The sequence below is a fragment of the Kryptolebias marmoratus genome, linkage group LG16, assembly GCF_001649575.2.
Source record: "Kryptolebias marmoratus isolate JLee-2015 linkage group LG16, ASM164957v2, whole genome shotgun sequence".
In the NCBI taxonomy this organism is placed as follows: Eukaryota; Metazoa; Chordata; class Actinopteri; order Cyprinodontiformes; family Rivulidae; genus Kryptolebias; species Kryptolebias marmoratus.
Genome location: NC_051445.1, coordinates 25,088,270 through 25,109,264, shown reverse-complemented (window position 1 = coordinate 25,109,264; position 20,995 = coordinate 25,088,270). Strand labels below are relative to the sequence as shown.

The 20,995-nt window shown below is 40.4% G+C and overlaps 3 protein-coding genes across 7 annotated transcripts in view; 2 read left to right on the top strand and 1 right to left on the bottom strand.

Moving 5' to 3' along the window:
* The window catches only part of LOC108234213 (NIPA-like protein 2), a 38,194-nt gene extending 36,303 nt beyond the window's left edge, over positions 1-1,891 (top strand). For both annotated transcript variants that reach the window (XM_037980585.1, XM_017413243.3), the window contains exons 9-11: positions 1,263-1,326; positions 1,417-1,511; positions 1,680-1,891. In XM_037980585.1, the coding sequence (XP_037836513.1) occupies positions 1,263-1,326; positions 1,417-1,511; positions 1,680-1,786 (266 nt within the window). In that variant the 3' untranslated portion in view covers positions 1,787-1,891. The remainder of the gene's footprint in view (positions 1-1,262; positions 1,327-1,416; positions 1,512-1,679) is intronic.
* A 783-nt stretch (positions 1,892-2,674) lies between these two features.
* pop1 (POP1 homolog, ribonuclease P/MRP subunit) lies at positions 2,675-13,747 on the bottom strand. The gene is made up of 16 exons (XM_017413242.3): positions 13,643-13,747; positions 13,315-13,444; positions 12,069-12,188; positions 11,555-11,730; positions 11,168-11,428; positions 10,998-11,085; positions 10,245-10,423; positions 9,884-10,143; positions 9,699-9,792; positions 9,504-9,612; positions 9,304-9,423; positions 7,465-7,586; positions 7,116-7,307; positions 6,292-6,446; positions 5,593-5,808; positions 2,675-4,465 (listed from the first exon to the last, which is right to left on the bottom strand). The coding sequence occupies exons 2-16, from the start codon at positions 13,439-13,441 to the stop codon at positions 3,811-3,813; spliced, it is 2,874 nt and encodes a 957-aa protein (XP_017268731.1). The 5' UTR covers positions 13,442-13,444; positions 13,643-13,747; the 3' UTR covers positions 2,675-3,810.
* Positions 13,300-20,869, top strand: LOC108234171 (2-iminobutanoate/2-iminopropanoate deaminase). 4 transcript variants are annotated; one of them, XM_017413134.3, is made up of 7 exons: positions 13,300-13,392; positions 14,064-14,132; positions 17,455-17,560; positions 17,991-18,045; positions 18,131-18,199; positions 20,211-20,266; positions 20,366-20,869. In XM_017413134.3, the coding sequence occupies exons 2-7, from the start codon at positions 14,068-14,070 to the stop codon at positions 20,423-20,425; spliced, it is 411 nt and encodes a 136-aa protein (XP_017268623.1). In that variant the 5' UTR covers positions 13,300-13,392; positions 14,064-14,067; the 3' UTR covers positions 20,426-20,869. The 4 variants fall into 4 exon arrangements, with proteins under 4 accessions (XP_017268623.1, XP_037836515.1, XP_037836516.1 ...); XM_037980587.1 differs by lacking the exon at positions 13,300-13,392 and adding an exon at positions 13,574-13,713; XM_017413133.3 differs by lacking the exons at positions 13,300-13,392; positions 18,131-18,199 and having other exon boundaries at positions 13,957-14,132.
* The last annotated feature ends 126 nt before the right edge of the window (positions 20,870-20,995 follow it).

Sequence of the window (20,995 nt, the reverse complement as noted above, 5' to 3'; positions counted from 1 at the left end):
ATATTTTTCCAGCTCACACTTTTCCACGTGGGCAGTTGCACTTTCAGTTCGAGCTCAGGTCCCCTACCAGAGCCCTGGGAGTTGAGACTTATGCAGTATCTTAGCTGTTCCTAGGACAGAGATTTCTGAGGCCCCAAGATCACCAGCACTGTATTCACATCTTCAGACTTTCAGAAGGTACTTTATCACTTAGCAAAGGCATTTAGAAATGCACCGGAAAATTCTCAACGTCTATGAAAACCAAAAGAACGGTCAAGATTTGTAAAACATTACTGGAGTTGGTCCAGAAACTCAGAACAAACCACCTCATCCTGTAAGATTTGTATGATCATATTTCCTTCCAAGATAAACTCTTTTCAGAGGTTCACTCATTATTTCACGATGAGTCACAAAAGCTGAAATCAATTCATGATGCAGCACTCTCAAACATACGATCTACACTAACAATGTGTAGTCCAGGTGGTGATTTCCTCCTGCAATTGTCAAGCACTCAGGAGTCCTTGTTCAACAAAAGGTTCAAAGTATTTAGAGCCAGTGAATTGTGCCATGTCAGGTTTGTATTATGTTGTCAGGAAGTCCAGAAAATAACAAGAAAGGTTTCTTCAAAGCAGTTTGGTCCTGAAGGAGAAAACACTGGCACAATTTAAAACCATTTCTTCGAGGGATAAGTGGATGTCACTTTGCTAAACTATCCTTTGTTTTTGGGGTTTTTTTCGCACTCCTGACATAATGTCAGTCTGTTTCTAGTAACAATTCAGTGAAGTGCAAAGGTGGCAAATGTTGCTCCAGTCCTAAATGTCAAGAGAAAACATCAGCTGTAGGTGTCAGTTTTATCGAGTGAAAGACAAACAGCTTCTTTCCAGCACTTTGCTCCGACTTCCCATCATCCCACAGGGACGTGACTGTCGCAGAAGAGGCAGAGCCGTAAAATACGTGGTGTGTTTCAGATACTCTCACCTTTTGTGAAATAAGTTTTTTTGTTTTACTATTGCTGTCTGCTGACGCACATAACACGCAGTTGACTCAAATTGCTGAAGTCTGATATCAGCGGTGGAAGAACATCTGTGGGTGGATTTCTCTCATTTCTCTTTAGTTCCACTACGAAGAAAATTAATGTTTTTGTTTCAACAGAAGTTATCATCCTATTTAATGTATGCTCAAAATGTTTGGAGACATTTTTTTTACAAAAAAAGAGCTTCAGAGATAAACTGTGCTGATTCTCTGTAAGAGAAAAGCATTTAATGTGTTTTTTTGTGTTGCAGGTATAATATTTTACCAGGAATTTGAGGGCTTGGCTTTACTGAATATTTTTATGTTCCTATTTGGGTAAGTTTTCATGTCCTACATCCCTGCACCCTCTAAGAATATTTGAATCCCTGTTAGGAGACATTAATCCTCCCTGAAACTCTCTTCTAGTTGCCTTCTGTCCTTCATTGGAGTTTTCCTGATAGCCCGAAACAAGCCAAAGATAAAGCAAGATCGCAATTTCATTGCAATGGATAGGATTCCTGGTACGTTTTTCTTTTAATCATCTCTCCTCACAAAACAGTGCAGCGTCAGATGACCTGGGCAGAGACGGAACGAGTTTAGCAGCAGTGACCCTGGATCCGTCTGACTGGAAATGTCTGCAGCTGTGGCAGAAGGGTCCGTCTAATGAGCTGTGCTGTCCATGTTCACAGGGAGAAGTCGCACCGACAAAGTGCAGCCTGAGGCAAAGACTCAAACATACGGATCCCTGGCAGCCAAATTCATGTGCAACCGAGCTGGCCAAACAGACGATTCATAGAACCAGCTCTGTTGGGACTGCTATTTTAGTCCGTGTGTGTGTGTGTACGCCTGTTCCTGGGTTCAACAAATTCTCTATTTATAAACAGAAGCGATAAGAAATGTATTCTTGAACAGATATCTGTGTCTCGGCATTATTTTTAACCATTGTCAGAAATATCTCGTGAAGAAAAGCTCGCTCCAAAATGAGACGAATCTCCTCAGGATAAAACCACAGCATCAGGTGCCTCAGCAGCAGTAACTTTTATTTTTAAGAGACAGTTACAAAAGTATATTAGTTTAACTGAATAATGTTTATCAGATGGATAGACCAGTCAGTTGTCTATAAACAGCTGTTAATGAGATCACATCTGTTTAGAATTTCACATCATGCATTAATGAAGTGCACTACTGCCCTCTAATGGTGGGAGAGGGACTCATTTGCATGTCTGTACTTTTTATTATATGGATCTGATGTCAATTTCAAATTACAAAATGTCTCTAAAGTAATGTTTTCTTCTCGTTCCTCATGCCATTTGAAGTGGCTAACACTTTAATTTGACATTGTGTGTTTATATACACAAACACCACTGAGCTCCATTACAACTCGTCTTAAAAGCACTTGTGCGTGGCCTCACCGCCCATCTTCACCTCAGACAAACTCGCACTGCATACTTAAAAGAACTGCTACCAAGCCGTAGTGTTGCCAAGCAACAAAACTCTTCTCTGCCACCTACACATTATGGGATGTGTGGGAAACCGCATCTCACGCCAGTGAAACCATAAGAAGACTGAAAGTTTAAGTATCTGTTCGATGTGTTTATTTGTAAGAGGCTTTAGTGTACTTTAGTTTAACTCTTTAAGCCAAACAGCTTTGTTCACAAGTAATGGTAACAGCCGTATTCAGACATATGTTCAGCTTTTTATTGGGTGATATTCAAACAAAAAGAACTCTTCTTTGCAGCAGTATTTTTTAAACAAAAGCTGATACGTTTCTGTGTTTAATTCTCACCAACAAAGAGAATATAAAGAACTCAAACTCTCCAGACACTGTCTGAATATGGAGTAATGTAAAACAGGTAAAACTATATAATTTTGAAAACCTTGTCAATGCTCTAAAAAGGTAATAACTACAACCAAAGTTTCTACCAATCACAGCAAGCATTTGAATTGTTGGCTCATCACTCTGACAAATCATGGGTAAAGGTACCTGACTGGGCTGCGACTGGTGAACGACTTCTCTGAGAGTCTCCAATATGTCTCAATATTCACAGAATTCTGTTTCCTTGCATGCCTTGTCATGTTAATTTGTTGCAGGCATCTCAAACCCTTCTTATATTAGTCAAAACTTCTAAAGTGCTAGAGCTGTATTTTCACAACTGCACAGGAGCTCCAGCCCCAAAGACCACGTTGATGTTGAATAACTGTTTTAAAAATGGTCCACATCTGCCCGTCTTCATTTTTAAACTGTACTCCAGGAGATTAAATCGAGAAGGTGGGTACAAAGCAGGTCACGGCAGTTATGATGTGGACAAAATGATATGAACGGCCTGGAATACAGCCTTGCAAGCCATGCACATGAAAACAGGTCATTATTTTAAAAGGTCGGCTGCAGACACCAGCCACACAGCTCTCTGGTCACTTGCTCACAAACACTCAAAATCTTGCGAGACTGCAGCAAAAAACAAAAATAAAATCATTCTGATTCGCCAACTAACTTCTAACAGTCACAGCCCAGTGAGATACTACCTTAAGAAAAGATTTCTGCATGCCCAAGCAACTCTGATCAGTTGAAACAATAAGGATGTGAACGAGTGTATGATTGACAAAAAAAAAAAAAACAGTCACCAGGTGTTTTAGCTTTGGGCATGTCATCAGCAAAGGCACAGGGTTTTACATTAAGCTTCAAGCAGTTCACCTGCCTGCACCTTCAGGTCACTGCAGTACGCAGGTACCCTAACCCCCCGACTCGCTCTATTAACCCTGCAGTGACCTTTCTTTTGTTGTTTTTTTAAGACTCCAGTTCTGTATAGGCTGGTGTTTGGCTCACACCTCAATGTTGACCTTGGTCAGGCGGTAGTGCAGGGAGTTGGGGTTGCGCAGCAGCAGCGTTCCTCTGTGCTCCTCTGCTTGATGGAGCAGGGTGTGAAGGAGACCTGTGACACTGACAAACCCGAGAGCCTCCCCACAGCCTGCAGACAGAGAGAAGTCCCCCTGAGTGACCCAGCCCAGAGTCACTCGGGAGCAGTGAGACGTGACACTTGGTAGAGGGTCCGGCCACAGCCCAAAGATCAGGTCTGAGGAAGACTGGGGGGCTGTGGATGTGACTGGGACAGGAGCAGACAGAGGGTCATCGGTGGGTAAAGGGCACGTCGCCGCCTTCTTTGAGGCTTTTTTCTGCCGTTTGATTCTGCATTTAAAATGGTCTTTATGTGGAACCTCCTGGGGACCATTTACTGGGTTTCTGCCCAGCAGTTTCAGGTCCTCTGCAGTTGGCACACACACCATGGCATGGATCTCCGGTTTGCCCTTTGACACCAGCGACAGGCGCACCCACACCAGACTCGATCCATGAGCTGCCAGAAAAGCTGACACCGTAGGCCGGCTGGGAGGCGGCACCTTTACAACACGACGCAGCCTCTGTCCTTTTGATGTTGTGGGTCTGCACCAAGCAGACAGAAGCCTCAGAGACCTCCTTTCCCTGAGAAGCAAAACATGAAAAATGTTATCCATTTAGAACAGGTGATTAACACTGAGAGGATAAAATATACATTTTCATCTGCCCCATTAGATGCCTGACAGAGACACACATTCTGTAATTCCTAAAGCTGACAACAAAAAGGCAGCCAATGGAGTGTAAAAATATGTGAAATTCTTTCATTGTGAAGTCATTCACATTACTTAAAGCTTATGAGATGGTTTCATTAGGATAGATGCTGCACTTCCTTCCTGCTAATCTCTAATGTATTTCAGCAATTCAGAGCTGGAAACACTTTGGGTATTCTCTTCTGGGATATTATGATGAAAAGGGAAGTAAACTGGAGGACGCAGCGTGCATTAAGCTTGTCAAGAGCTGCGCTGGTGTTTCTCAATGAATTAAAAAAACAAAACAGAAAAGTGATGGCTTCGGTCCAAGACCTGCTAAGTGAGGCTTGTGCAGCTCAAAGACTTTTAAAAGTCAGCAACATTATTAAAATGAAAAGTGTAGCTTTCTTTGAAGGAATGCATATCGCCCGCTGCCTTTCATGCTAGAGCTTTACGCTAAGATCATCTTGTGATGATTTTGGTCAAACCTCGAAAACAATGATGCACAATCTCAGATTGTGTTGGAAATGACATGTTAAATTTTAGCAGAACATTTTTAAAGCTGACTGAGCCGCAACCATTTTTGTGTGATCTTGATTAGTTGTGGTTGTAGTTTTTAATGTATGTGTTGGAGATGATGCTCAGCTGCTAATGCATCAACTTTTAGCTCAGTACCTTTAAAACAGACTGAGGTATAGCTATTTTTGTGTTTTCTAAGGTCAGTTGGCTCCACACATTAATCTCTTGTAGATGTGCATCTAATAATTATTTCCTGATAGTTCAGTTAAAATCCATTCATTGGTTCATGAGATATTTTGTTAGAAACAGACACACACATACAAAGACATGGGGAAAAAACGTATTAGATCTTTGCCCTTGGCAGCAGACGATAATTAGAAGTGTGATTTATATTTGTAGAATAATATATGTTGAAAGACACTGGAGAAAACCTGCAGGGGGTGTTTATTGTCTATAATGATGCTTGCTCATTTTCACAAGAAAAGATAAAAAAGACACATTTACCTCAGAACAATAAAGCAACTCGGAGGTTTAGTCATGACGATGTTTTGTGATGTCACCTCCTCCTTCATTGAAACGTCTGTTTTTGTTGTGCTTTGGCTCTGCCCATCTTCTTCCCTCATGAGGACCTCCCACTCCTCTGCCAGCTGTTGCCAAGGGCAACGGAAAGGAGCCAGACAGCCATGTTTAATGTAATTGGTCCTTTTGGCTGGCGGACGCCTGAGGGAGAGGTTAAAAGGTCACACCCTCGTCAAACTGATGGAGAAAACTCTGCCCGTGTTTGTCACACATCACATCTGAGTCCAGGAGCAGAACTTGCAGCATCTCATCAGCATATTGACAAAAAAACACTTCATTGAAATTATTGGGCTCAGAGATTTAAAATCTAATACCTAACCTAATTACAACCTGAGGATTTAATAAAGCCGCAGTAAATATCTTTTTCTTGAAGGTGTTTGTATTTTTAGTTTCAAGATAGTTTCATTATCACTTTACTTTGTTTTAAATAAAAAGCATTACAGAAGGTAAATAAATTAAGAAGAAACACTTATCAGAAGGATAAACTTAAACTCAGAGTAAATCCTTCATATTACCTGCAGGCTTATTTATTGTTCAATTGTCTGAATATTGCACGCTACACAAAAAACAATTCCTTTTCATCTCATACTAACAATTCAGCCAACAACTCAATCTTCTGCTGACCTTCTGAATTTGTCCAGGAACTCGGCCTCCTGCTCCTCCTGAAAGCGAACGCCTGCAGGGCAGTCGGGATAATCGTGGGGGAAGTGAGGAACAGCTTTATTTTGGGAGTGTTTTAGACTCATGTGAAGCCCGGCCACACGGACCCCTCTGTAGACCTGGAGGAGGGGAGGAAAAGGAGTTAGGATTTTACAGAGCTTAGGTAGTAAGGCAAACCTCAAGGATCTGCTCTGAAACTTAAGTGTGGATGTTCACAGCTCTTGGCCAAAAGGGAAGTATCCAAAAACATAAATGCTAAATTTAAAAAAAATGTTGCAGACATTTTTAGCTCCCAGCAGAAAATATTTATCTTCGCCTTTTGCTAAAAATGAAAAAGTCTCCTAGGAGTGTTTTCACAGCAGCACTGTTCAGAAAGAGAAATAAATCATTATTATCACAGCTAATGATTACTAAATTACTTGCAAAGCAACATTGCTTGTTTAAAAAAAAACTATCAATCGGGAAACTGATATTTTAGCAATTAAGCAATTCAGTTTATAGTAAAACATCCATCTGTTGAAGAATACTTCAGTGTTTGGGGTGAGAAAAAGGGAGGACTACCTAAAACATCTAAGTCAAATCCACTCTAGTTTATTTTGGTTTGCAGCAAAAAACCTAAATTACATTCTTTAAACCATCCAAACTCAAACAACATTTACAGGAACCGAGCCTTGCAGCTCATAAAACACAATATTTCACTTCTACAGTGAGTGGAGCTGAACTCTTCCTGAACTCCTGGGAGGAAGACAACATTTTCTCAGATAATACCGTTCGTCCTCAGTACCTACCAGTGGGACCCAGAAGGCCATGCCCCAGCCCTTCGGAAGAAGCAGGTCCCATCCAGCCCCCCAGGAGCTCATCTCATTTCCCACCTGCTTCCCGGGCTGATGAACCAGTAAAACAGGGACTCGGCCCTGCGGGGGCGTGGGGCTCAGCCTGGAGCCGGGCACCAGCACCTCACTCCTCATTTGGTTCAACTTCTTTAAACAGTACACAGAAAAAGCTTCAGGAGAAAGCAACTTTCAAGCTTTAAGAGTGCACAGTTTCAGAAACGGAGCAGCTACGACACAAGAAAACCCCGAGAGTAAACACGCGGTCAGAAAAAGCAGATTTCTGCTGTGACATTTCTAATGGTACCTGCTCAGATATCTTGTTGTCGGTGACATTGTCACGAACAGAACGCTCCCACAGGAAACTCTGACAGCATTGTTCTGGGACTCCTCGTAACATCAGCGCTCTCCTCTTCTCCTCATCAACCTCTGATCACACACAGACACACAAGAAGAAACACACGACATGCTACTGTATAACCAGCTTCACCAGTGTCACAAATCCAGCAAATAATCAGGACCGTTCAAAGACATAACATGCCTTTGTGGAAAAAAATCAGTTCTGTAAATCACAATATTTAATTTTAATTACTCTTTATAATAAATATGTCAAATAAATCATGTGTTGCCGTTTTGTCTAGAGTTGTCATTATCTGTCCCCACGGTATTGTGATAGCAGAATATTCCTTGTTGTTTTGAATCTAGGCCTGCTTATTCTGAGCCCTGCAGGTGCAGATGCTTGTTTCATACATTGTATTAGAAGGTGGAGCTTTGGTCATTAATAATACTAAAAGTAGCCCAGACAGAGCACTCGTGGAGACCATTGTTTTCAGGTGCAAGCTGTGTCTGATGACACCCTTTTATAGCTTCATTCAGAAAATGTGCGATGTTGCTCCTACAGCAGGTGCAAATGTGTAACCCTGATTAGGAGTTGAATAAATAACTGGAAAGTGTTACGTTATTCAAACATTTAATGTTCAAGAGGTTTTTTTTCACGTTCAAAGATCAGCCTGATGAACCCTGGGATCGTCCCTGCTAACTCAGACCTGTTCATTTAGTGTCCTCAGGTACTCAGCTGACCTCATTTTTGGGGCAAAGCGCTGCTGAACCTCAACAACTGATGTGACCGCAGATCTCTACACTTTCCCCACAGGTGTGTTCACAAAGCATGATGGGAGCATCACGTCATCTGCTGCTTTCACACCGATTCATCCTTCACTCTGGACTCGTGACCAGATGATTATCATTTTATTGTCATGAGTTTAATCTGTTAAGTCCCTGTGAAGCCTTTTTTCTAAATAAATATTCCCCTAAAAATAATTGTTACACAACTGCCTACACCCAACGTTAACTTTATCTAGCACTGTACATGTGAAAATACTCCTAATTTTTCTATTAAATAAACATTGTTGTGAGTTCAATCTTTTATTTTTCATTTCAAATCACCATCATTTACATCTTTTCAATCACATTTCTGGTTCTAGGAGGATTTACCACCATCTTCATAGATTTCTAGCATCATTTTAGTAATTTATTTAGTGGATTTGTTTGTTTAATGCTGAGCAATAATTTGGTCCTTCAACTACAGGATGTGTGTTTCACAACAGCTGTTCAAGAAATGAGAAGCTACTCACTGCTTCTCTTAGGGTTAAATAACTTGTTGCCAAGTAAAGATTATTCACTGCAGCCCTTTTCAAAAGTGAGTTTCTTATTTGACAAGGTAATCTCTTTTTTGGCCAGTGTAGGTCCCATTTTTCCAGTTAGCTACGATCTCGAGCACATTTTTCTTGTAAAACAGAACGAACAGATTCTGACTGATACCAAAACCAGAGTCACCAAGTGGCACTGATTGATCCAATCAGCTGTTGTCAGTCACTGAGGTTGTTTGGAGTACAGGGTCCTGCCAGGATTCGAACCTGGAACTTCTGCATGGCCAGGCAGAGGCCCCCCCGGAGCACAGAACCAGATGTGTACTCGCTGGAACAACCTCAAGCCTGCAGCCAACTGATTCTGGGATGGGATTCTGTTTATGTTTTATTGGTCAGTTTTTTATTAGCAAATGAGGACAGGAAGTTTACAAACGGTCTAAATTAAATTTAAACTACTTCCTTTTATTACACCGTGCTTCTAGAAGGACAGATTTTACCTTGGGCCTGGTTTACACAGGGCAAAGCTTTAACCTTCTTTTTGGGTAAAGTTAGCCTGGGGTCGTCCACAGTCAGACCCAGCACTGTGCCTGGGAGGAGCTCTCCAGTTGAAAAGATGCCTGGACGAATTACAAACAAAATAAGCACATTTAACAAGCTGGCAAAATAAGCAAAGATGAGAAAAGACAGAAAAAATAACCTTTCAGTGTGTGAAAAACATCTGCTTGTTGGTGATGCAGATTCATTTTGTTCTCATCTTTGCAGTGCTGAGGCCACCAGAAGGAGGAGGCCTGGGACTTATTTACTTCCTTAAAAAGAAAAAAAGTAATTCGTACAATTATTCAGTGTTTTAGTTAATTTCAGAGGCTGCTCAGGCTGAAAACACACTGCTTACGTGACAGACGGTAGCTGCTTCCAAAGTATCAGTGAGCACAGAATGGGACTGTGGTCCAATCAGGCGATAGCGTACAATCTCCATTGTCAGATCGCTGCAAAAAATGTACAAAAAACTCCATCAATTATTGTTATAAGTTGTCTAAACTTTTTTTTTCCAGCTAAACCTTTAAACACTTCACTAACTTTATAACAATCCCAGTTGAGTCAGACTTCCAGGTAACCGGAGTGCCAGGTAATCTGGTTCCATCTCCCAGAATCTTCTTTACAGGAGGCTCACTGGCATCCTTAGAGCTCCTCTTCCTTTTGATCCCACATTTCAGCTTTTCTTCGGAGGCGTTTTCAGGCTTTGACGCTGGCTGTGAGGTATCGCTCACCCCTGCATGTAAGACCTGCGGTACAGCCTCATGACACTGGCACACGCTTTGTAATTCAGGGAGAAGATCCTGGATGCAAAACACATTATGGAAAACTGAGACTGCATATGTACGGACTCATACCTGCTCCCTTTTAAAGCAACCAAATACTCCTTTAAAACCCATCGTACCTGCTTCAGAGTAGGATGAGCCCAGATCCACAGCTGCCTGTGGGTTACAGCTTGTGTTTGGGGTCTCCAGAGGAAGGTGACAGGGCCCAGGGGCTGAGAGGGGTACTGTCCTGCTCTGTACACTGTAACACTGCCCTGTCTGCACCCTGACAGACACAGGCCTGCAGCAAACATAGGACCTGGAAACAAACTGCAGCTTGTAACTCCACAATGAAAAGTAATCTTACAAATTAAGACCGAAATTTAAAACCTTGCATTCCTTGAAACGCATATCGCCCGCAGCCTTTCACGCCAAAGTTTAAAACTAAGATCATCTTATGTTGAGCAATGTTGTGGATGTTTTGGGCAAACCTTGAAAGTAGCAGCAATAGCAATCTCATGTGATACTGGGAGATGCCACGCTCAGAGTCTGTGTTGTGAATGAGTCTCGGCTACAAACGCAACAAATTGTAGCTCACCATCTGTAAAGCTGTCTGAGTTATAGTTATTTGTGTGTCTTTGAAGGTCAGTTGGCTGCGGAAGCCATTTTCAATTGGACTGACTCTAAAAGTTCATCAGTTATAGATGTACATCCAAAAAAAAATTTCTGCAAGTCTCATTATAATTTGTCCAGTGGGTCATGAGATATTTTGGCCACAAAATAATACTGTCCACCTAGGTGCTTCTCCAGGAGACGATAATGAGAGAGTACAAAGAAACAAGTCCAAAGGGCTTCTAGAAGGCTAAAGAAAAACCAAATGTATTTGTATTTACCTGCCTCCTTACTGGTGAGCTGTGACAGAGCAGCCAGCAGCTTGGTTTCCTCACCCTTCAGCTCAATGCAGCAATAATAAGAAAGATCCTGAGAAGACAGAACCCAACAGTTTAGGACAGGTTTTGTTCGTAAAAATGTTACTAAGTAAGAAATAGTTTACAGTGGTTACCTGCAGAAGGCAGTGGCTGCTCATGGCTCTGTAGCACGGTCGATAACATTTGCTTGTGGGTCTGTCCCCGAGGCAGTAACCCCACTTCTTAACCATGTGGAAGCGCTTGGCGTGCCAAATGTGCGTCTCCAGCCAAATGTTCTTCCGCTGGCGACGGTTGAACTCCAGCAGCAGGTTGCCGTGCCGCCGGCGAGCTTTGCGGCTTTTGTTCTTTGCAGGTTCTTTCTTCTTCTTTGAGCTGGCCTGGAGACTCTTCTCCCGCTGTGGAGAAAAATACCAGAAATGTCAGTGGCGAGGGCTCAAAAGTTGAGTTTTTATGCCTGAAACAGGAGATAAAGTGTGAAATGACACCAAAATGCTGAGTGGAAATGAAAAGTCAGAGGATACCATTCTGTTGGCCACGTCTCTCAGCCTGCGAGGAAGACGCTTTGTATTGTGGCTCATGGCCCGTCGCCTCATGTGTTTGGGCAGAGCTTGAAACACGTGGCTGCTGGCTGTTGTCTTGGTAACGGCTTTTAGCATGGCCCTCACCTCTGTAGCCCTGGCTCTGGCAAAGGCTCCAGCTTGATAAGGAGAAAAAAAAGCAGCCAGACTGAATTCTGAACATAATAAACTTAAATGTGATGCTGCATTTTTGATTCTTGAGCCATTTTAGGCCTACACTCTGCGTGACTCTCTTCAGTTAAGCTATTTAACTGAAGAAGATCAGACAAAATTGATAAACATCCCCACCTAAAAGCAGTCGAGCTAAAAGATCAAGCAATAAACATATTTTATTTTACATCCAGCACAAAAATGAAAAATTTCAAGCAAGTTTTTAAATCTGAGGAACAAGAAGTAACACTGAGCACACTAAAGTGCAGTGAGCTGGCAGGAGTGTGCAGGACGATGATGTCTTTACCAGTGATGAACTTTGGCATCTCCTTAGTGTAACCAACACCATCTCTGTGACGTCCACGAACCCATCCAGTCTGGGGGGGTCCCTTCGGCTTTTTAGAGGGATGCATACCAGATGGTCCACCTTTGGAAATATTACTTTGTCAAACACTGTCACCAATGCCAGACTATTTTTTCTACATAGGATTTGATCAAATTATTCTACGATATCTGACACGGAACAAAAACATTGAGAGTTCAGACTTTATGTAAATGTTTTGAATCTTTTAAACTAAAGGTTAAAGGTTCTTTACATTTTGCTTACAAGCAGCCAGACTTTCTAGTAATCTTTTAAACTAGTCTTCAACAGTGGCTCTTTCAGGCTTTCTAAAAGGTCTGTCAAAGGTTTTATTTTTGGTCTTTGGGTGCTTTTTCACCCATTTTCAATCCAGTTCTTGTACTTGACCATGTGTGCTTAAACATATGAGCAAAGTGGACAAGTGGAGGGCAAAAATATATATATTACAATTGAAAACCAGCCCAAAGCAGATAAAACATGTCTGAAAGTCATGACTTTTAAGAAACAGGAAAAAAGGTTCAGCAAAAACCTGATGCAGGACCCAAGACATGCATCACCCTTCAGTTTATCATCTACTGTAAGTCAAGTTTGAGGCAAACAGCTTTAGGGAATTGTCTTTTCTGCTCAAAAACACTATTTTCTGTCTATCAAACTGCGTCATCTTTAGTATTTTTCATGTAATCAAATAAAAAAAATGTTAAACTGTGTTGTTGTGACAGGCAGCTGTAACAAAGATCTGGTTTAAAATGAGTTCTTTGCTAAGTTATGTGTTGACAGCACTGGTTCATCCTTTGAGTTTAGGGCTTTTTTTATTGATTCATAGGTCAAGATTAAGCAGCCTAATAAATAACAACAACTAACATTCCTCTTTAAATAGTCAGACACTGGACTGAAAATAAGTGCAAAGTACAAAAAAACACCTCAAAAGTCTTTCAGAAAAACTAGAGAACCATAGATTAAGGCACTATAAGATCGCAAAAACAGTCTGGCTTATTTGAAGCAAAACATGAAGAAATAAGTAATTGAAAAATTGGACAGTAGTGTATATTTATAGCTAAATTGTGAATTAATATAGCATTAACATCGTCGTCTGCACTCTTGTCTTAATTTAGATCATTAAATACATAAAGACCCTTCGACAGCTTGAACTCATCCTGTAAATATAGTGGTAACCAGATATTAGTCGGTGTACCTCTGACGGGCTGATCCCTTCCTCCGTTTCGTGAGCTGCTCTCCGCAATAACAGAAGATGAATACTGCACACTGGCAGGCTGGTTCCTCATCTTCTTCTCCCGCATTTTCACTTTAGCCGCAGACATTTTCTGTAAAACGAAGCAGAAGAAGTAGCAGTAGAAGAAGAAGAAGAAGAAGAAGGATCCGCTGCCTTTAGCTGTCAAAGCTAACACTTAGCCTAGCAACGTAACCCTAACCTTAACGTTAAGACTTTTTTTACTACCTAAATACAAATAAAACATGCATGGGCAACATTTACACACACATTTTATGAATGGCAGTATTACCTCGAAAGTTCCCACTATGCCTAGATTTGAATATGTCCAACACTTCGTCTCTTTTCTCCGTTAGCTACCATGTGAGTTATCCTCATGCTCTTTGGCATTTCCGGGTGCTCATGGGATATGTAGTGTAAGGGCGCAACAAAAATACACATTCATGCCATATCCAGTTCTGACTAATATATTTAATCTAAAATATGGCCTAAAATATATGTTTGTGTGTGGAAATGCAGTTTTACATTATCTTATGTGTGTTACAACTGTTGTATATGCCAAATTTAAGACGCAAACAAATACTTTTGCGCATGTATTAGGTTACTTACGTCACAGCTCCCCTATGCTCCGTCATACTCCATAGGAAGACTTTTTCGGGTGAATCATTCGTTTTAGTTTGTTTCGCTCACTTGAATCTGCTTTGTGTCCTCAGTGAAATGGCTGCACTGATCAGGAGAATCATCAGCACAGCTAAAGCTCCTGCTGCTATCGGTCCATACAGGTGAGCAGACATTAATGAGTCAATGTTGAACTTTACAGCTGCTACACAGCAGGCGCTGCACCACTAAACAGTATATACCAGATCATTCATATCATGCATGAGAAACATTTATTGAAACACTGTTGATTTATTTAATACCATTTGTAACAACTTTCTTTATTTTGAGAGAAAAAGAAAGAGCCATGGTGCGTTCAGAGTGCATGGTTTTGGATTTTGAACTTTACACTTTGTGGCATTTTTTTTAAAGGTTGAACTATTAAAAACAACAGCAAACTGTGCTTAGGGATGTGAAGTCTTTCAGCATTTATGTCAGCCGGAGTTCAAAATGATTAGTGTGTAGAAGATGGATGAGGATAGGGAAGGGTGATAACCTTTCAACGTAACACATAAAGTTTTTGGGGCACCAGGCAAGGGCGTAAATCCCATCTCATTATTGGGGGGGGACAATAAACAAGAAAATATCTAAGGAACAATTTTGGGGGGGTCGGCAAAGTTACAGTGAAATGTAATGCAAACAGTATAATTGTGATGAAGGCTGCCAGAGACTTGGTAGACAGTAATTTTCTTATGAATTAAAGCATTTATTAAAAATATTACAAACAAAATAACATTGTGGAAGCTGTGTATAAAGAGAAATAACAAATTAACCTGGAAGTAGGTGGGTTTCATAACTTAAACTTAATACTCAAAGAACCAAGGCTTTTCTAGAAAAATATTCATATTTTATTTTTTTATTTTAAAAGGCTGTATGTTGAAGTTGTTAGATAAAGGCAGCTTCTTTCTCTTCTCCATCTACCGTCAGCTGCTCTGCTCTGTCTCTCCTCTCCTTCGGCTCCCGTACACGTTGTGAGTCATGCACTTGCAAAAACTCCTTTTTTTTTTTCTTAGATTAACTGCGGATTTCTTTCTTTTTTGCTTTTTTATATTTATATTGTTTAAATACACAGTTTTCTTCATTGAATTTTTTTGGGGGACAAATCTACATTTCCCCAAGATTGGGGGGATCCCGCCCCCCCAGGATTTATGCCTATGGCACCAGGTCAGAGTGACCAAACAGCAGATTGATTGCACCTTATAGAAACTCAATCATTAGATTATTAGTTTATCTAAATCAAAAGATTTCTTTGAACAGAATGTTTGGATTTAAGGATTGTTTTCGGTTTCTTATCCTCCCTTTACCCACGTCTCCTCTCCCGGGTCGCGGGGAGCTGGTGCCTATCTCCAGGTAGAGAACACCCTGGACAGGTCGCACAAGAATTTTAAATACTTTAAACAATTTTGGGAAATTACACAATTGGGTCAGAAGATGTTATTAATTCTACAAGTCTGTTAATATGAAGTAGCCAGACCTCCTCACAGAAAGACCCCAGGTCCAACCCAGGATTTGAACCCAGGACCTTCTTATTGTGAGGCAACAGTGTTAACCACTAGGCCATCATGCACCTTGCAGGCCTTGAGCCAACCATGATCTCTCTTGATCGAAATTCTCTACAGTCAGATGTGAGACCATTGCTGTGGCAGCTGAAGCTTGGACCAAACTGGGACATGAAAAAAGGACAGTGATCCTAAATACAGCTGCTGCTCTACAACATAATGACAAAGAAAAAGAAAAAATCACTGTGTTGCAATAGTGAATCAAAGTCCAGACCTTCACCTAGTTGAAACGCTGTGGACCTAAAGAGATCTGTGCAGAACCAAATGTTTGCAAACCTAAATGAAGTGAAGCAACAATGTCAAGTTATTGCTAAAGGTGGTTCTACAAGCTTTTGGGTCATAGGATGTGCTTAGTTTTACACACACAGCTTTTTCATTTTGGCTTTGTTTGTGTATTATACATAAAGACATGACCAAATCTGTTGTGGCTTTTGTACACTTGAGGTTAGATTGAAATAGTTTTAAGACCAGATCATTTTTATCATGTTCTGATCCGTAAAACCTAAAAACTGAAAGAGGGTGGATTTTCTTTTTCCCATGACTGGTGGTTCACAGAAGCTTTTTAGGTTTGGCAAACTGTGCAACCCAGAATTTGTTGAGTGCACCAACTACAGCTGGGCCAAAATAAACGTTTTCTTTGAAAGGCTGTGTTTCGGCACAGCTGACTCAGAAATTAGGATGAATCACAACCATTGGCAACATCCCAATCAGTTTTTGGACATGGACATTGTGCAAAAGCCTTAAGCTGTGACGTAAAATAAACTATATCAATACTTTTATTGTTCACTGCCATGAAAGCAAGCGATCATGTAATTTTGTGTGTTTGTGCATGTGTTAGTGTAGACAGAGTTCTCACGAATATCTAATGAACCACTGGATGGATTTTAATGAAACTCTCCAAAAGTAATCATTGGACATACATCTCCAGCTGATTCACTTTTGGAGTCAACCTGATTCAAAAACGCCGACACAGTTAATCAGATTTAGTAAACACAAAAATAGCTTTAACTCAGTCAGTTTTACAAATCTAGAGCTACAATTTGAGGCGGTAGCTGAAAGTCATCCTCAACACATAACCCAAGTGCTAACAAATCACTTGAGATCTTCATTTAAAATTTTGGTATGCAAGTTTATTGGTGACATGCATTCCTCTAAGGAACGCTTTTTTTTTTTTTTTTTTATCTAATTAATGTGCATTTTAGGGCAGCATGGCGGAACAGTGGTTAGAGCTGCTGTCCCCCAGCAAGAAGGTTGCAGGATTGCTTCCCATCCTGGGGCCTTTCTGGGTGGAGGGAACATGTTCTCCCTTTGCATGTCTCTAGGTGAATGGTTGTTTGTCTCTATGTGACCCTGTGATGAACTTGGAGATAGACACCAGCACCCAGGAAGGAAAAGCGGGTAAAAGAAAATGGATGGATGTGCTTTTCACGAGAAGGATCACATACACCACTGGTATTACTTGTACCACAGTTTAAGACATAAATTATATTAAATCACTTTTTAGGGGAAATTTAAAGCTTATTGTTGCAGTTTCTCTGTGACCTTTGCCTAGAATACACATACAGTTCCTTCTAAATGTTAGGATGCATTAACTTTAAATAACTGAACAGAAACAAAATCTTATTCAAAGCAGAACATTGCACAATAATATATAATTGAAACCTTCCTGGGTCTTCTTCCAAACACCAGCACTGGCAGCAGGATGCATAATTTGTGTAACCAGAAATTATCAATGATTTATTTATTTTTTGTTACTTTCTGGTCTCTTTCTGCAGCAGCTAAAACACACAAGGGGATCAAATATTTTACAGTGTGGCTGACAGAGACACACATTACCAAACCTTCATTTCAGCACACATAATTCTTGATTCCTGTTTGTGTCTTTAAGCCAAGCAGTGGTGGTTGATCGGACCATGTACATATCAGGACAGCTGGGGATGGATCCTGTCAGTGGGCAGCTGGTGGACGGTGGTGTTCAGGCACAAACCAGACAGGTGACACCTCACTGACAACTTCCACCATCCGTCCATTAATTCAGCACACTGAACCACAACACCAGAAACTAATACACAACACATTTCAGTTAAATTGTTTACTACTCTTATACGCATAATGTTGATTATGATAATATGTTACTCTATTTAGCTCTTATAACAAGGGCATTAAAAGCCTCTTCAGTATGAAAACATGCAGATCAGTGTATATCCTGAGCATATCTGAGAATAAATTCAGTTGTCTCACAAATAAGTCACTAAAATAAGCATGCACATGCAGCTGCTGTGTAAAGACTTACAGCATTACAGGCTATGTGAGATTGCTTTAAAAATAATACTTCATTTAGTAGCTAAATATATCATCTTGATATTAGAAGTGCTGTGTGTACCGAGGTTCATTTTGGGTTGCTGATGTCTTTTTATGTCTTAGGCTCTTGTGAATATGGGTGAAATTCTTCAAACTGCTGGGTGCAGTTATGAGAATGGTGAGAATGGATTGTCTGACTCAAAAGGTTTTGTATCTGTGCTGTTGAATTTGTTTTGCGGACATTTTACTGGGATTTCTTACAGTTGTCAAAACTACTGTGCTGCTGGCTGACATGAACGATTTCACAAATGTCAATGATGTTTACAAGCAGTGTAAGTATTATTCTGTATCATGATGTATGTAAATCACTGGAGCCTTGTCTGTGTTTATTATGGCCCACCCCCAAAGGTGATCATGTTTTTGCCCATAAGCCATGAAAGCAATGGATGATTTTTAATGAAACTTTCAGAAGGTAATCATTGAATGAACATCTACAACTGATTAGGTCTTGGAGTCAATCCAATTCAAGATGGCCGCTACAATCAAATGACATTAGAGAACAAAATGACTATAATTCAACCATTTTTGACTATATTGAGCTAAAATTTGACGTGATAGTAACTGAGAGTCATCCTTAATACATACTCAGAGAGCTACTCATCGTGCAATACTTTTGCCTTTAACTTTGGCATCAACCCTGTCTGTTAGTAAAATAGCTCATTAACAACTGGACAGATTTTATTGAAACTCTGAGGAAGTAATATTTGTGTGTCTGTTCCTTATTAAGTTGTGGAGTCTAACCCATTTAAAATGGCTGCCACAGCCAATCACCTTCAACCAACACAAAAGTGACTATAACTCAGTCCATTTTACAGATATTGAACAAAACTTTGGTGTGGTAGTAGCTTAGAGTCATCCTCAGTACATACTCTAAGCTCGAACAAATCACTGTGAAATCTCACAATATCACATGAGATCATACAGGGTTACAAGATTTGACCAAAATGGCTAACTGTGCCTCTTCTCATCATAAGATGATTTTAGTTTGAAACTCTGGCATGAAAGTCAATATACGTTGCTTCTTGGAATGCCATCTTGTCATATAAAGTTAGCCACTGGATGTCAGCACAACCCAGACAAACCTGCATTTCCAGGTGATCACTAGATTTAAATAGGTAACGTTGGACTTTCACCTTTTTTTCGTTGTCATTTTATGTCCTCAGAATCTGCCTGATTTTCTTTGTTGTGTACATCTGATTTTTCAGAGTAAAATGTTATACATTCTGTGTTTATTGATGCATTTATTGTCAGTAGTCTTAATACTAAATCAACCATTCACTGTCCTATATTTGTTGGACAAATACTTGAGATAACCAATTAAAAAAAACACAGCCTTTAAGTATTTTGGTAATGAGCCAATAATTATTCAGGAGACCAAAAAAATGAAATAACAGTCAAGAAACACAGCAGCTTTGATAAAAGATGAGCCCACAGACTGTTGAAATGTGCTGAGTCATTTAGTTGAGTGAAATCTGAGCTGCTGCTCTCAATAGATTAAGCTTCATCTAAATACAAGACAAGGTATCACCACTGACGTTCTGCTGATGACTATAAAGCCCCCCCTATACCTACCCCCTTCCTATGGTACATGAATGGATGTACCATTTAAGAAATGGTACATCCATTCATGCTTTTTCCATATCCTTTGCAGAAGGAGCAATCTGAAATAGAAAGAAGACAGCAGGGTGGCATCAGGGGAGACTGTAGCTAGGCAGCACCGGATGGTAGTCTGTGGGATGAGTCTGGTAATTAAGAAGAGGGAGTGAGTGAAGACAGAGGCAAGGCATGGTGGAAGGAAGGAAGAATCTTGGGTTGGGACAGGCTCTGGGTGGTTGGGAAGGTACCAGATGACTGTGAAAGTACAGCAGAAGTGGTGAGGTAAATTGCTATGAAGGTGTTTGTGTATCCTCTGGAGAAAGGAAAGAAGACAAGGAGTCTTCTGAGTGACCTTAAGGCTGAACAAGGTGAAATGAGGAAGTGCAGGAAGAAGAAATGTGGTTAGCAAATAAAAAATTGGGACAGTCAGGAAGACGAAAATTAGTAGGAAGATGAGGCTTATGGCAAGGAGAGAGGTGGCAAAGAATTACTTTTAGTGAACTGTTTGTGAGGCTGGATACTAAAAAAGAAAAAAAAGACTCTTGTTCCTCTTTGTCCCCACCTTGACAGCCGCCTCCACATTTATGACTTAATGTACTGGATCTATACCGTATATCTGAATGAATTCATTTCCATATGTTTGAATCCGTGTGCACTGGAGCCTTAACTGAACTTTTTTTTCTCCAGTTTTCAAGACCAACTTCCCAGCCAGAGCTGCTTATCAGGTTGCTGACCTCCCTAGAGTGAGTACTTAACAAAGACCTCTGCTCTTTTCTGCTGATTCTGTGATGATTTCATCCAAACCTAAAAGCTGTCAACTGAACTGTGTTTTGTGCCTCCAGGGTGGACTGGTTGAAATCGAAGCAATTGCTGTTTTGGGCCCTCTTAGTGATGCCGCCTAACAAATGCATGTTAAACAACAGAAACAGCACACATATTGAGTAACCTGAAATACGTGTGTTGCTTTAAGGGGCATGCAAAGACCAAAAAAACTATCTATACAGATTTTTCTAATCTATTGTAATCCGAATGTATTTTGTTTTTAGATCATTATGAGATTTATTTCTCATGTAATGTAGTGGGTAACAGCAGACTAGCAGCTCAGGCATAGAGCACTTTCTCTTCTCATTAAAATTGATGAGACGTATTTGAAGACAACACTGCATTTTCAACTCCTGCTGCTCACATTTCACTCACAATAGCTGTTAGGTATCTAACCTTGGTTGTTGGCTTGAATTACTTGATCTGCCTTTATAGCCACCAGACAAACCCATGACAGTCTGCAGATCCTCTGTCATTATTGATGATCAGAAATAACTCGGTAATAAAAGTTTTTTTCTCCTTTGTATGGTTTTCCTTTTTTGAAATTGACAAAAATATTTGTATATTATTATTGTTTGGCCTTGTGTTCGTCAGCAGAAATATGTTGATTTATTGGTTATTGAACGTAAACCAGTGTATGTTAAAGCAGG